Below are 17,385 nucleotides of genomic sequence, written 5' to 3'. Positions count from 1 at the left end.
TTAAGAATTAGATATCCCTGTGCTGATCCTCTTGTTGTCACAGCTATATCCCCCGTGGCTCATCATACTTAAACTCCTCTTTCTTTTCCATTATTATCATCCTAGACAAAGCTTACCTGAGATTTACTCTGAAAGACACTTTTTTTCTTCCCGCTAAAGCTGCACAACATGATATACGGTGTGTTGTGTAGGAAACGGTTTGGGCTGGTGGGGAGACGACGGCCCTGTCCTCTTTGCCTGCAGTTTAGAGGAAATGTTCCTGCTGGGAGTCTGGAGAGTTATTGTAATGTTGTAAGAGTCCAATCAAATTAACAGCAGAGGTCACACAAGGTATTGCTGAATGGCAGCATCAGCTGTGATGTTGCCACTAGGAAGGGTTGATTCAATGTCTAACAGGGAGCAGTGTCTTAATGAAGCTGACGGACGGTTGGGGTTTCACGTTTCCTATCCAGGTAACGAGACTTCAGCTCCTTAAGCAGTACTGGAGTTGTAAAAAACAATCAGGGGGGGTGGTGGATTTGATCATATGGGGACAGATAATTTGTGCTGATTACAAATAATATAATATATTACAAATAATAGCAGTGACCAAAACAGCTGCAGAAATACTGCAGGAATGACATAGCAGCAGTTAAATGCAGCCTTCTGTAAGCTTTAAATATCCACTGGGCTTACATCAAATACATCAAAACACAACAATAAAAAACACTTTTCTGAACTTATCAATATGACTCTGTCCTTCACAGGATAAGTAACATGGATCACTGCAAAAACTCTAAATCTTAACAAGAATATTTGTCTTATTTCTAGTTAAAATGTCTCATTTTAGTAAAGAAATCTCATTACACTTAAAACAAGACTCACCACTGGAAAAAACAACAATTTTCACCTGTTTCAAGTAGATTTTCACTTGAAATAAGTAGAAAAATCTGCCAGTGGAACAAGATTTTTTTTGCTTGTAATAAGAAGATAAATCTTGTTCCACTGGCAGATTCTTCGGTAACCCCTTCTTTGACAGTACAGTAATAACCAGGTAATACCATGGTAATTACACTGTAATTACCTAGTAGTACCTTGTATTTACAAGGTAATTACATGGTAACTACCGGGTAATTTACCCAGTAAGTACTAGGTAATTATTACGTATTTTCTTGTACCATGTAATTATGTGTATTTACCATGTAATTACATGGTAAATACCTGGTTGTTTAAACTAAACATTACTAGGTAATTACAAAGACATTAGATGGGAACTATGAGGGAAATTACAGGTATTTACTAGGTTAATATTGGTAACTACCAGTCAATTTACCATGTAATTACTCTGAAATTACATGAATTATTTCTAAGTAAGTACCAGGTAATTACTAAGTATTTTTCTGCAAACTACCAGGAAATTATAACCTATATTTGAGGTAGTTACCAGCTAATTACACTTCAATGACCATGTAGTTACCTTGTATTTACTATACATTTCATGGATAACTACCGGGTATTTACCCATTCATTATTGATTTATGTATTATCAATGGATTGGTGCATGTACCCCCGAGGGTGTAAATGACTCTATTGACCTTGTAATTAACCTGATAGTTACCATGTTTTACCTGGTAATCCAGGTACTTACCTTGTAGTTACTTGCCCAGTAATTCTATTTCCTAAGTATTTACCCAATAAGTACAGACATGTTTACCTGGCTTTTACTCAGTAATTAAAGTGAAACTGGACTGTAAAAGAAAGCGTGTGTTGTTTCCATAATATTACCTGGTACTTCCTCATTAAGTACAGAAATAATTACCTGATATTTACCCATTAATTAAAGTTAAACTGGACTGTAAAAGAAAGCGTGTGTTGTTTCCATAATATTACCTGCTAATTGTAGATTATAATTATAAAGATTTGAACAATTGGCAAAACGTCTGATAATTACCTCCCCTTTACCCCGTAATTAGAGTTGGACCAGACCCCCTCACATATACCCCCTCACACACACCCCCTCACACACACCCCCTCACACACACCCCCTCACACACACCCCCTCACACACACCCCCTCACACACACCCCCTCACACACACCCCCTCACATATACCCCCTCACACACACCCCTCACACACACCCCCTCACATATACCCCCTCACATATACCCCCTCACACACACCCCCTCACACACACCCCCTCACATATACCCCCTCACACACACCCCCTCACACACACCCCCTCACACACACCCCCTCACATTTACCTCCTCACACACACCCCCTCACATATACCCCCTCACACACACCCCCTCACACACACCCCCTCACACACACCCCCTCACATTTACCTCCTCACACACACCCCCTCACATATACCCCCTCACACACCACCACCACCACCTTGTAACAAATACGCCTTTTTTTACCTGGTACTTACTTATAAATAATTCATGTAATTTCAGAGTAATTACATGGTAAATTGACTGGTAGTTACCAATATTAACCTAGTAAATACCTGTAAATTTCCCTCATAGTTCCCATCTAATGTTTTTGTAATTACCTAGTAATGTTAAGTTTAAACAACCAGGTATTTACCATGTAATTACATGGTAAATACACATAATTACATGGTACGTAATAATGACCTAGTACTTACTGGGTAAATTACCCGGTAGTTACATGTAATTACCTTGTAAATAGAAGGTACTACTAGGTAATTACAGTGTAATTACCATGGCATTACCTGGTTAATACTGTACTGTAAAAGAAAGGGTTACCGATTTTTCTACTTATTTCAAGTAAAAATTTACTTGAAACAGGTGAAAATTGTCAAATAAGTTATTTTTCTGGTGTTATTTTTCTGGTGATGAGTCTAAATGTTGAAATAGCAGTAAAACCACATTCATTGATGAAATGACATAAGGGATGGAAAGGAGGGATGGCAGTTTTACAGGGGGGATGATTTGGACCGTTTTTATTTCAGGGGGGATGATTTGGACCGTTTTTATTTCAGGGGGGGGTGGTGATTTGGACCGTTTTTATTTCAGGGGGGGATGATTTGGACCGTTTTTATTTCAGGGGGGGGTGGTGATTTGGACCGTTTTTATTTCAGGGGGGGGTGGTGATTTGGACCGTTTTTATTTCAGGGGGGGGTGATTTGGACCGTTTTTATTTCAGGGGGGGGGGGGTGATTTGGACCGTTTTTATTTCAAGGGAGGATGATTTGGACCGTTTTTATTTTGGTGGGGGAGGGGGGTGATTTGGACCGTTTTTATTTCAGGGGGGGATGATTTGGACCGTTTTTATTTCAGGGGGGGGACGATTTGGACCGTTTTTATGTCAGGGGGGGATGATTTGGACCGTTTTTATTTCAGGGGGGGATGATTTGGACCGTTTTTATTTCAGGGGGGGGATGATTTGGACCGTTTTTATGTCAGGGGGGATGTGATTTGGACCGTTTTTATGTCAGGGGGGATGCCACCCCCCCTCATTCCCCCTCAACTCCAGTACTGTCCTTAAGGCATCAAGGTCCTGCAGCCTCTGGGACTGAAGCATCAGTGGGAAAACATTACAAACACAACATGCCTGTAGAAATATAAATCTCCTGAACCACTCAAAGTGTCTGTTTGGCTCACTGAATGAATGTTTTTCTTGAACTTAGAGAAAATGAAATACTTTACTCGAGGCTCAACAAGAACGTTTCCCGATATGTGGGACCCTTTGATTGTGTACTTTAAAAATCTCCTGACCCTTCCATCATAAGCCTGTGGAGCCCTGGGATGTATTCAGAGGTAACAAAGTAGATGTACTTCGTTACACTACTCAAGTAGTTTTTTTGAGGATTTGTACTTTACTTGCGTACTCGTTTTTTTTTTTTTTATCAGGACTTTTACTTTTATGTCACTACATTTGAAAGTTAAAAAATATACTTTTACTGCACTACTTTGACATTTGCCACCTCATTACAAATTAAAATGATCAAAGAATTACATTTAGCAAGACAGACAGTTTATTTTTGGTCTTGTATTCTATACCACATTTCATTCACCTGAAAATGAAATAAAAAAAACAAGGGAAGGATCATTTTTGGTTGTGTTGCTTCTTCTCATGCGTGCTATAAAATACTTGTACTTTTACTTTTCATACTTGAGTATATTTTTTCACAAGATACTTTTAAGTACATTTAAGGTGAGCTACTTTAAGACTTTTACTCAAGTCATTTTCTTATGGGTGACTTTAACTTCTTCGTCTTTTTCAGTTATGGTATTTCTACTTTTACTTAGTTACTTTTTTCAAGTACTTTATACACCTCTGGATATATTTTGGGTCTTGCCTAAATATTGACGTGTACTTGAATGTGTATGCCCCCAATGTCTGTCATTATAATTTTTAATTGTTACTATTATTTTGTTTACTTAATTTATTTATTTTCCTTTTTGTTTTCCCCCCTTTAGAGCAGTAAATGGTAATTGTGGGTGGGTGGGTTTTGTTTGTTAAAAAGAAAACTAATCCAATTCAAGATATTGTATTTAAATGCATCTTATTTTGTGCTTTCTTGAATAAAAAATATATTATAAAAAAAGCCCACAACATATACAGCTGCACAGCATTGGGTGCATGAGGTCTCTACATGTCAGCTGGAAAGGTTTGCAAGCATGTGACTACAGAAATAAATAAAGAAATAAATGTGACAGACGACCTAGTTTGTTAGCTTTGTACACATGTTTTTCAGTGAGGCTTACAGCAAAATTATAATTAGTCTGGCAGTGGCGTACGGCATGTTGGTGAGAATTCAAACAGCCGCTACTCCGTACTTTCAACATCTGCTTCTCTCAGTGATCCCTGCAACAGGGCCCGGGGACAGCGAGCACTACTAATTACTAATAAAACCAGCTCAGCTCGTTGCTGTGAATTACGGCAGCTTTATCTGGAGTGGACCAGGAATTGGTCCTGAAGCGAAACAGCTTTGAGGTGCCGGGTGGTAATATCAACATTCACTGCTGCGTCTGAATCAAGGCTCTATTTGGCTCCACAACACCGACACGTTCACCGCTGGACGCCAGGAAAAACTGACACGCAACAATGTTTTGGATATCCAAAGAGCATGAAAATCAGATTTACTGAGCCCATCATAGAATAAAACATTTACACAAAGAATTTCAGTCTAATTGTAAAGTAGCCAAAACAATGGTGTCGATGTGTTTCATGCTTCTTCTAGTGTGGTCAGTGTAATTACAAGTTCAGCAAATATATTCCATGGTTATTTAGGTTTAAAGGAGCATGAGGCAGGATTGAGGCAGGATTTATGAAAAAAATTTGTAAACGTTTTAAGTTTTCTAGTAATAAGCTCAGGTGAAGCGTTCCAAACCAAAAAGAATGAGCCCTCTAACGTATCTCTCCGTTGCCTTGAACAGGCTGTGTGCTGCAAAATGTGCTGCAATTCTGGGCCCGAATTTCCCGCGCTGTGCTGCGGATGTGACGTCATGCACGTTCTCCCCGTTCTTCCGTGCCGGCTTCGCTGTTGGCTGCAGTACCCCCGACGTCCGTCGTGGCGAAGGGTGGCGCTAATGAGTCTCATTTCTTAAAAGGAGCCTTATGCTCCTTTAAGTTTAAGTTTATTTTAGACAGGACAATGCATATTAATCAACACTACATTAAGCAGTGTAAATACACTGGATTTTAGCAGAAATGGTAGTTTCCACCTGCAGTCCCCACAGAAAACAAAAACAATTCAGTCAAACAATACAATCAAAAAAAGGAAACAAACAAAACATACAGGACTGTCTCAGAAAATTACAATATTGTGATAAAGTTCTTTATTTTCTGTAATGCAATTAAAAAAACAAAAATGTCATACATTCTGGATTCATTACAAAATAACTGAAATATTGCAAGCCTTTTATTATTTTAATATTGCTGATTATGGCTTACAGTTTAAGATTAAGATTCCCAGAATATTCAAATTTTTTGAGATATGATATTTGAGTTTTCTTAAGCTGTAAGCGACGATCAGCAATATTAAAATAATAAAAGGCTTGCAATATTTCAGTTGATTTGTAATGAATTCAGAATGTATGACATTTTTGCATTACAGAAAATAAAGGACTTTATCACAATATTCAAATTTTCTGAGACAGTCCTGTACATAGTAGCAAAATATATTTAGCAACATTTGAAAGCAGTATGGATTGTATCTAAAGTGACTTGAGCAAAAAATGCATATTACAATAATGAATAATATTTGGTGTGAATGTAGACATAGGTGTTGGGATTCATAAAATGTGACTTTGACAGGCGGGGTATGCACAAAATTTAAACAGGGGGGGAGGCTAAAGCGCCGCCAATACCTGCCTCGGTCCCCATTCGCTGTAATGTAATCAAAAGTTTTCTTCAAAAGAATCTCACTCTGTCTTCGCACTGACCCTACTCACATATTTTAAGGAATATCTGAATAAAATTAAGATTGTCTGAATCTGCTGGGTTCTGTGTCTCTCACAATGTTTTTGTTTTTCTGCTAGGAGCTACGGTTTTCTCACAAATCAGAGTTATTTCAGACCTTGTCAGAAGGCAAAATCTGGGTTTTTCTCACAGCCAAACCGGAAGGTTCTGAAGAGAGGTTCCTATGGGAAAAGTGAACGTGAGCACAGATTATTACCAATTCCTTCGCCTCATAGTAACCTAAGTAAATACGGGTAACATTTTTCAAAAGCCACAAACCTTCTGAACATTCTGACACTAAAATGAGACAAATTGAGACTTGTCTCAGTCTGAGCAACACACTCTCGCGAGATTTAGGCTCTCATAGCTCTCCTCTCTGGTGGTGCTGATCATAGACATATATACATATATATATATATATATATATATATATATATATATATATATATATATATATATATATATATATATATATATATACATTCAGAGTCGTCGGTCACTGCAGAACTGCAAACGTCGTTTTCCCATCGGATAAACTGAAATTTAAAATAAAAATAAAACTTGCTTCTTTGCTTAATAATACTGTTATTGTTATTATTGAAGTCTTTTTGGAAGGGAAAAAAAGAATATTAGACTGATCCGATGATCTTGTACTGGATTGATAGACATTAAAGTAGCAGACAAAAAAAAAGGAGCGGCAAAATAAGGCGTAAATATTAAAGTTTTACTGTATCTAGTGTTGTATGTTCCAAAACGATGTGGGGAGAGGGGCGGCCACGCCCACTTAGGAGACAGGAAGTGGATACCATTTCATACCATTGGCAGAAACGGTAATGCGTGATCTTCTGTATAGAGTATTTTTACCAGTTCATGGTATATATATATATATATATATATATATATATATATATATATATATATACACTTTATATATATTAAATACCCCCCCTTACACACACACACACACACACACACACACACACACACACACACACACACACACACACACACACACACACACACACACACACACACACACACACACACAGCAAATAATCCAGAGTAAAAGTAAAACTTTTGAATGGTTTTACATAGAGAGTCGTGGGTGGTGTCATTGGACTCGGTATTGAGTCCTTGACCATAATTGGTGCCAATTAGCCCCGCCCCTTCTTCTGATTGGTCGATATGTGATAGTCCGATAACTTTTACATGGTTTGATATAGAGAGTTGTGTGTGGTGTCATCGGACTTAGTTTTGAGTCCTTCACCTTTATTGCTGAAAAATGCAGCAATGTACACAAATGGGCAGCAGCCTGCCGTGGCACTCTCAAGTCTCTGCAAGGAAATTTTCTAGTTAGTGCCACGGCTGCACCAAGAGGCACGTCTCCTCCATAGCTCCGCAATGGAGGAGGAGTGCCTCCGGCCAGATATCGGTTCGCTACTCCTCCTACAGATTTCGGAGGACCCAAGCGAATCATATATCAAAACGTGTGTCTCAATCGGGAATAGTGTGCTATAACTTTTGGTGTTGAAATTCCCATTTTTCCCAAAGTTATTCCCCAAAAAACTGCCAAAAAACCCATTCAAAGCGGATACCTGCACGTAGAAATGTCATTCAAACTTCAAAACGGAGGAAAACTTCTCCTCTCTCCAAAACACAAGATATGAGCACTCAAGCGAGGACTGGAAATCACTTTTATGTCTAATCTAGAGTGCGGGTGCCGGTTTCTAGAGTGCGAGAAACAGTGAAAAAATAACCAGAATTTTTATTTCTAACTCAAGCTCACGGCCAAACCATAAAAGCTAGACAAACGATAATATTTGTCTAGCTTTTACAGTTTGGACGTGCAGGTATGGGAAAGTTAGGTGACTCAGAAAAAAGGTGAATTTTGGCTTTTTTTTTTTTGTACTTTTTCCCATCCACTTTGAATGGGTTTTTTTGGCCGTTTTTTTGGGAATAACTTTTGGAAAAATGGGAATTTCAACACCAAAAGTGCCTCTGGCTTTGCCAGAGGCACTCCTCTTCCATTGCTATGGCATAGCTATGGAGGAGGCGTGCCTCTTGGTGCAACCGTGGCACTAAATACCAGCAATGGTAATATTATGGTACTGAGAGTATCCAAGTTGTGTGACATACAAAGTGCGTGTTGCATTGCACATTGCCCTGGTACGTACAAATTAAAACAGATAATTAACATTAAGACAAACTACACCAGTTTAAGCCTGGTTGTGATAACAGTGTTGTTCCTCCAATAGCCAGGATTTGGGGGAAGTTCACCTATCGTGCTTGGTGTTGCATTCCGGGTGTGAGAGGCACCAACCCAAAAAGTGGACTAAGACAGAGAGTGGCTCTGATGAAGACTTTAAAATGAAAAGCAAAGGTTACTACTGTTATTCATACAGACACAAGCTTTCTACATGTGCATTTGGAATAATACATTGCTTTTTTTATAAGTACTGACTGCAGCAATTCTTCATTTTAATGAGGTGTTTTTGAGATTAGGAGCTCAGTGAATAATCATGCTCAGTCACATATCTCACTGTATTCTCCTGTTGCTAATATGGATCTTAATGACTGTCACTGCAGCAATGCAGTTTGTAATCCTTGCTATTCACTTGTGGAGAAGGAAAGCTTCACTCTAATATTAATCTTATATCTTTTTCAGTGCACAATACTCTTGATATGTGTGTGTGTATATATATATATATATATATATATATATATATATATATATATATATATATATATATATATATATATATATATATATATATATATATATATAAACCCTGTACCCTTGTGCACTTGATTTTAATCATCTTACTCTTTTATTTCTTATTGTGTTCTTTATTGCTGAAGTGCTTGTCTTTGTCTATTTTTAATTTGTCCATTAATTTCATTGTATTTTATTGTTTTTTATTTTATTTTCTATAAAAATAAAAATACGTTTAGGCACGTGGAGTCACTTCCTCCTAAGAAAATGACTTCACAAATTAAGTCTGAATCCATCAAATCAAATCAAATGAAATCAAATAACTTTATTCATCCGTTAGGAACTTGTGTAAAAGCATCAGCATCAGTGCGTGTACAGTTAACATATGTGACAAAAACGACCCACACAATCAATGGAAAGCAACATCCATTGGGAAATCACAAATACTTAGACTTTAGTGCTGTAAACCACAGCATATATACTGTAAAATGAGAGACAACAAAGAGATAAAAATAAGTCCCCCATTAAGTGCATAATAAATACATTAAAGGCAATGATTTTAAAATCAGAATCATTTGAGGATAATTACGTCTGACTGTGTCAGACTAATCAGTAACACATTAAATAATAATCTTATGTGAATGTTGCTTGTGTGTTTACCTGTGCTCTGCTCTGTTTAAGGTTGTACCTGGGAAGGTGAACGGAGGAGCCACAGATCTCATCCAGCTGAGGGACGGGGACAGAGAGGAGACGTCTCCCACCCGGGCCAGTCCCAGGATTATCAACCCCCTGCGCTTGTTCGCCCGGGGCCCCTCGGAGCTCCAGAGCAACATGAGAGAAATGACATATTTACAGAACGTGGAGGACTTCTGGGACTGGTTATCTAACCAGACAGACGTGGAGGCAGCGCAGACCAGGATCAAACGCAGGCCCATCGTCAAAACTGGCAAGTTTAAAAAGATGTTCGGATGGGGCGACTTCCACTCCAACATCAAGACCGTCAAGCTCAACCTGCTGATCACGGGCAAGATCGTGGACCACGGCAACGGCACGTTCAGCGTGTACTTCCGCCACAACTCCACGGGCATGGGCAACGTGTCGGTCAGCCTGGTGCCGCCCTCCAAGGTGGTGGAGTTCGAGCTGGCCCAGCAGTCCACGCTGGAGACCAAGGACACCAAAGCCTTCAACTGTCGCATCGAGTACGAGAAGACGGACCGCAACAAGAAGACGGCGCTGTGCAGCTACGACCCATCCAAGGTGTGCTACCAGGAGCACACGCAGAGCCACGTGTCCTGGCTCTGCTCCAAACCCTTCAAGGTCATATGCATATACATCGCCTTCTACAGCGTAGACTATAAACTGGTGCAGAAGGTTTGCCCCGACTACAACTACCACAGCGACACGCCGTACTCCTCCACAGGATGACCGGACTCTTACTAAGTTTGCATCAACCTTTTTCTTTTCTTGCTAAATTAAGGCCACGTTTACACATAGCCGGGTATTTTACAAAAACGGATATTTCCCCTTCTACGTTTTGAAAAATACCATAATTTCCAGGAACCTGCATAAATACGCTGTTAACGTGCTATGAGCAGCCAAACCTACAGGGGGCAGTGTAACGAGAAGATAAAGTCATGCTAGCCAATCAGAATCCTGGAAAAATACAACAACAAATGACACGAGTAACTTCCAGTTTCTTCCAAGATGAACGAGAGTCTTTCGTTTGGAGTGACAGAGAAGTGGAGTTACTTTTAAGTGTGACGTTAAAATATAAAACAGGTAAAATACAAGAAAATATTGACGGTGGCCAAACAAATTGTAACCACAGGTCGCACTAATGACGCTGGTGACGCTTCTGTCTCATAATGTGACGTTCTGAAGCCTAAATGTCCGTTTCTCTCTGTTTACAAGCAAAAATGAAGACGGAGGTTTTGCAAATCTCCACTATGGCCGGAGTTTTCAGAAATGATGGTTTTTGGAGACTTTGAGCTTCGTTTTTGTTTAAACGAACGGCCAAAACGCATGAAAACACCACCGTTTTTGCTACGTGTAAACGGGGCCTGAAAGTAAATGTCAAGCTCTCAACTCCTTCTCCCAAAATACCTAAATACCTGTATGTTGCAGGACGGGCAACAAAAAAGGGCAAAAAGCTGAATGGGGTTCACAACATTTTTTTGTATATACTGCACACGCATTAAGAGTTAGATTTGAAATAGTTAGGTGTCCAGACTCAGCTGCAGTGACTGGTGTTAGATTGGGAGAAGCTCGGGGGAATCACGCTGTCACTGCTGCACATCCTCTCTGTAAACCACGGCTGTAATTACCCTGTTGTCCAGATGTTTCCAGATGTTTCCAGATGGTTCCTGCAAGGCCAGACCAGAGGCAAAGGAGTCGTGCCAACTGGAAACGTGCACTTGGCTTCTGCACTGATGCTACAGTAGCATTTCCAAACTATTTCCTCGCCTCATTTGTAATTTATTTATTTATTTCAAAACAGGGAAAGTCCACAATAAGACATTCATCTTTTACAAGAGAATATGCATTTGTACCAGGTTGTAGCAGCTTGCTATTTCCAGAGCTGGGTGGAGGAGCCAAACATTGTACTCAAGTAAAAGTACTGTTACTTCAGAATAATATGACTCAAGTAGAAGTAAAAAGTAGTCATCCAAATAATTACTTGAGTAAAAGTAAAAAAGTACTTGGTGAAAAAACTACTCAAGTACTGAGTAACTGTTGAGTAACGTCTGATTTATTTTTTTAACACAACCATTCAAACAGACAAAAGTACAAAATAAACATCTTCAGGCAAATTAAATCAATAAAATAATAAAATAAATTAAAATTAATAAAAAATAAAAAATAGCTTAAATTAAAACATTCTTAAAGTAAAGTACTTTAATACATAAAATAAATAAAATAATAGCAGAATAAAAAAATAAATTAAGCACAAGTAGCACAAAATTTCCAGCCTTTGTACTTTTCTTTCTTAACCAGGCAGAACTAGAACAAACATGAACTCATATAAACTCTGTGTGTGTTTGAGTCTGTTTAAATGTGACAAAACATGCAAAAACAAAAATTTTTCCCAAAGAATCACCCAGTGATGTCATGAGATTGACGCGTACGTGGATAAAAGGGATAAAAGAAAAGTAACGAGCTCAACGTAGCCTAATGTAGCGGAGTAAGAGGAACAGTTTCTTCTTCACAAATCTACTCAAGTAAAAGTAAAAAGTATAGTGATTCAAAACTACTCCTAAAAGTACAAAATTTCCCAAAACTTACTCAAGTAAATGTAACAGAGTAAATGTAACTCATTACTACCCACCACTGATTTCTAGCTGTTTATTCGAAAAAGGACAGTGTCCCTCCCCCCAGGGGAGTTTGATCAATAGGTACTTTACGAATAAGCTTTGAATGATTAACACTGTTAAAGCTTGTTTTTAATCTGTATCTTTCTCACCAAGGGATTGAAACAATGCAAATGGATTGATTTCACCTAATTGACAAAATGACAAATTAAATTGATCCAGTAAATCTCATTTCAAAGAGACCTGAGAGAATGATTGTAAATGATCACACGCGTAAGCAGCACCCATCCATGGAGATCAGTGCGAGGCCTGCAGGTAAGCCGGGTCTGAGAGCCGGCGTCTGTGTTTGCAGGAGTGTTTGCAGGATGTTTGCAGGAGTGTTTGCAGGATGTTAGCAGGAGTGTTTGCAGGAGTGTTTGCAGGAGTGTTTGCAGGAGTGTTTGCAGGATGTTAGCAGGAGTGTTTGCAGGATGTTTGCAGGAGTGTTAGCAGGATGTTAGCAGGAGTGTTTGCAGGATGTTTGCAGGAGTGTTTGCAGGATGTTAGCAGGAGTGTTAGCAGGAGTGTTTGCAGGATGTTAGCAGGAGTGTTAGCAGGAGTGTTTGCAGGATGTTTGCAGGGGTGTTTGCAGGATGTTTGCAGGAGTGTTTGCAGGATGTTTGCAGGAGTGTTAGCAGGAGTGTTTGCAGGATGTTAGCAGGAGTGTTTGCAGGATGTTCGCAGGAGTGTTTGCAGGATAGTTTGCAGGATAGTTTGCAGGATGTTAGCAGGAGTGTTTTCAGGATGTTTGCAGGATGTTTGCAGGATGTTTGCAGGAGTGTTTGCAGGAGTGTTTGCAGGATGTTTGCAGGAGTGTTTGCAGGATGTTTGCAGGAGTGTTTGCAGGAGTGTTTGCAGGATCTTTGTGGGAGTGTTTAGAGGAGTGTTTGCAGGAGTGTTTGCAGTAAGTGTTTGCAGGAGTGCTTGCAGGATGTTTGCAGGAGTGTTTGCAGGATGTTTGCAGAATGCTCTGAGGCTCCGCCTGCGGAGGAGACGTCCGTTGGACCAGCAGCAGCAGAGACGGGGGGGGCAGTAAGTGCAGGACAGGTGGATTTAGTGAGTCTGGCAGACAATTATCAGCCCTTTGTAACAGTCCTGCCACCAGCCCTGACATCACCTGTCTCTAATGGGCTTTAATTAGCCTGGGAATTCTCCTTTTCCAAGACTGGCAACAATTGAAATGTGGTATAAAAAGATGATTTTTTTAAAGGCAGGAGCACAGAATCTGGTTGTAATAGAGGGTTTGCATTGATGTCACTTCCCCACAGGACCAGCCCCCTTACTGCACTGAGTGGCAAAAACAGCTGCAACTAGTGGAGAAGACGGAATAACAGCTGATTATCAGCTTAAATTAAAGGCAGTTGGACTTGACAGTGACCCGTACAGTTACCCCAAGAACCAGTGGTCCATGGACATTAATATTTGGTACAGTTACCAAGAACCAGTGGTCCATGGACATTAATATTTGGTACAGTTACCAAGAACCAGTGGTCCATGGACATTAATGTTTGGCACAGTTACCAAGAACCAGTGGTCCATGGACATTAATATTTGGTACAGTTACCAAGAACCAGTGGTCCATGGACATTAATATTTGGTACAGTTACCCCAAGAACCAGTGGTCCATGGACATTAATATTTGGTACAGTTACCAAGAACCAGTGGTCCATGGACATTAATATTTGGTACAGTTACCAAGAACCAGTGGTCCATGGACATTAATATTTGGCCACCAATCCAGTTTCCTGATATTTATATGTACTTAATTTCTACACTGGGGAAATACACGAAGCAAAGCTTGAAGGCTTACAAACGTCTTGACGCTTGGTCCGACTTCAAGGCAGGATTTGTTGTAGAAATTAAAGTGATGAGGACACTGAACTTTATGATTTGACCGTTTAACGTTAGCTACCCAAAAATCCAACATTACCTGATACAAAATGGGAACCACAAATCCATGTTTCAGTGTCTGGAATCCAGTTGTTTCTGTGAATTGCAGCGATCCATTTGTCTCTCTTAAGCTTATTTTTCATCAGTCTATAAAACGATAACTCCGATTTCTTGCTAAATCTATGAGTACAGTCGATCGCACAACAGCTCTTTCCCATTTTAGATGTTTTCCAGTTGCTCAAACTGAAAGTTTACGCTGACACTCAGTCTTTCTGACACTCAGTCTTTCTGACACTCAGTCTTTCTGACACTCAGTCTTTCTGACACTCAGTGGGCGTAACCCGCCGTGAAGTCGCATCTGTGACGTCATGAACTTTCCCCCTGTTGCTTCTCCCAGCCGTGAAGCAGGTATAAATTGGTATAAATTGGTATAAACTGGTATAAACTGGTATAAACTGCCTGACATTTGTGAACAAGTGGTTACATTCCAGTCTTGTAGTACTTGCTCTCATGTGCTTTGAACTAACAGTCAGTAAAACAGTTTTAAAAGGTTTTCATTGGAAACTATCCGCACATGAAATGCCATGGACTGTGTTGTGTACATATTCCGGGGTTTTGGGTTCGGGGCATGAATCTGTGGCCACAGCCGTTCCTTCTGTCAATGCTACTTTATTTGGTGCATCCCCACGTCTTATCTCATCAGCTGTAAATGTCCCTGTCACCTCGCTCCACGAGGTGAGGTGTATTATAACTCACACTTGATCTATGTTTAGTTTGACTCTGTGCAAATGCTGTGTATTACCGTGTAAGTCTGAAACTGTACGTGTTCAACTATTACTTCAGAGAAAATGATGTCAATTTATCCTGTTTTTTCCAGAGAAATATATCTATATATGTATAACCTTTTCTTATTTTTGGTGTTTTATCAGGAATATTGAAAAGATAATTGTCACATTTATTGTTTACAGCCACATGCTCTGATTGACCTTGTAAGTGCAGATTGTTCCCGCTCGGATTTTTTTGCGTACTTTCCTCTCGTCTGGATGGATTTCCTCTTCTGGGTGTCGTGTAATCAGTACTGGAGTTGAGGGGGATGAGGGGGGATGAAATAAAAAAATCACCCCCCCTGAAATAAAAAAATCATCCCCCCTGTAAAACTGCCATCCGCCCTTTCCATCCCTTATGTCATTTCATCAATGAATGTGGTTTTACTGCTATTTCAACATTTAGGGTCATCACCAGAAAAATAACTTATTTGACAATTTTCACCTGTTTCAAGTCAATTTTCACTTGAAATAAGTAGAAAAATCTGCCAGTGGGACAAGATTTAGTCTTATACAAGCAAAAAAATCTTGTTCCACTGGCAGATATTTCTACTTATTTCAAGTGAAAATCGACTTGAAACAGGTGAAAATTGTTGTTTTTGCCAGGGATGAGTCTTGTTTTAAGTGTAATGAGATTTTTTTTACTAAAATGAGACATTTTAACCAGAAATAAGACAAATATTCTTGTTAAGATTGTGAGTTTTTGCAGTGATCCATGTTACTTATCCTGTGAAGGACAGAGTCATATTGATAAGTTCAGAAAAGTGTTTTTATTGTTGTGTTTTGATGTATTTGATGTAAGCCCAGTGGATATTTAAAGCTTACAGAAGGCTGCATTTAACTGCTGCTATGTCATTCCTGCAGTATTTCTGCAGGTGTTTTGGTCACTGCTATTATTTGTAATATATTATATTATTTGTAATCAGCACAAATGATCTGTTCCCATATGATAAAATCCACCATCCCCCTGATTTATTTTACAACTCCAGTACTGAGTGTAATTATACATGTTGATTCTGCAAAATATTTGTTTCCAAAAGTACATTTTTGTTTAAAATGTAATGGTTAAAGATCAGATTTCAGTCTTTCTGGCATTAAACTTGATTTGAACTTGGCGGTCTGGTTGCCGTTCGCCGTTGTCTCGTTTCATCTGGGAACGGACTCCTCTCCAGGATAAACACACCATTTTAAGAGCTACATTTCAGTGTAGCTTTTTAATGGGCAATAAATCTGTGTCCACAGGCGTGGATGATACCAGAGCTGCACCTCAGGGAGCACATCCATTTTGCTGTGGCCATCAGGGACAGAGGTCTTTTCACTCGCTTCCATTACTCTTATCTGATCAGGGTGAGGCACCCACTCCTGCAGCATCAAGACACACCAGCTGTGCTCCTTTAAGCCCTTGGAAAAAACCACAACTACCGTGTATTTCACTTTTCACAGCTCACCGGTTACAGTATTGATTATTCACAGCGTCAGCCCAGTCCTTACATCAGCCAATCTGTGAATATGTTGTTTATACAGGACTGTCTCACAAAATTTGAATATTGTGATAAAGTTCTTTATTTTCTGTAATGCAATTAAAAAAACTAAAATGTCATACATTCTGGATTCATTACAAATCAACTGAAATATTGCAAGCCTTTTATTATTTTAATATTGCTGATTATGGTTTATAGTTTAAGATAAAAATTCCCAGAATATTCTAATTTTTTGAGATAGGATTATAACTGAAAACTTTAATGTTTTCATACCTTTAAACATATTCAAAGGAAAAAACGTGGCACCAGTTATTCTAGTGTCCAACAAAACATTCCCTTTTTTGGGCATAAACAAAAAAATACCAAAAGTTTTAATTTAATGATGAAAATAAAAAAATATAAAAAAATCGATCTTTAGACATACGAATCGATATGAATTAATATGAGAATCGATATAGAATCGGAAAATCGATTTTTTCAACACTTAAGATTAAGATTCCCAGAATATTCACATTTTTTGAGATAGAATATGAGTTTTCTTAAACTGTAAACCATGATCAGCAATTTCAGTTGATTTGTAATGAATCCAGAATGGATGACATTTTTGTAATTGCATTACAGAAAATCACAATATTCTAATTTTCTGAGACAGTCCTGTAAATGGCTACATAATAAACGCAATGTAAAGGAATGTTAAATGGTTCTAATGAGA

The 17,385-nt window shown here is 38.9% G+C and overlaps 1 protein-coding gene across 1 annotated transcript in view; it reads left to right on the top strand.

Moving 5' to 3' along the window:
* Positions 1-16,357, top strand: part of nxph2a (neurexophilin 2a) — a 41,701-nt gene extending 25,344 nt beyond the window's left edge. The window contains exon 4 of the mRNA XM_061723027.1: positions 9,813-16,357. Coding sequence (XP_061579011.1) covers positions 9,813-10,556 — 744 coding nt within the window. The 3' untranslated portion in view covers positions 10,557-16,357. The remainder of the gene's footprint in view (positions 1-9,812) is intronic.
* Positions 16,358-17,385: the final 1,028 nt, after the last annotated feature.

The sequence above is a fragment of the Cololabis saira genome, chromosome 6 (assembly GCF_033807715.1).
Source record: "Cololabis saira isolate AMF1-May2022 chromosome 6, fColSai1.1, whole genome shotgun sequence".
In the NCBI taxonomy this organism is placed as follows: Eukaryota; Metazoa; Chordata; class Actinopteri; order Beloniformes; family Belonidae; genus Cololabis; species Cololabis saira.
Note: the sequence above shows the minus strand (reverse complement) of the source record. Positions and strands in the feature narration are given on the sequence as shown.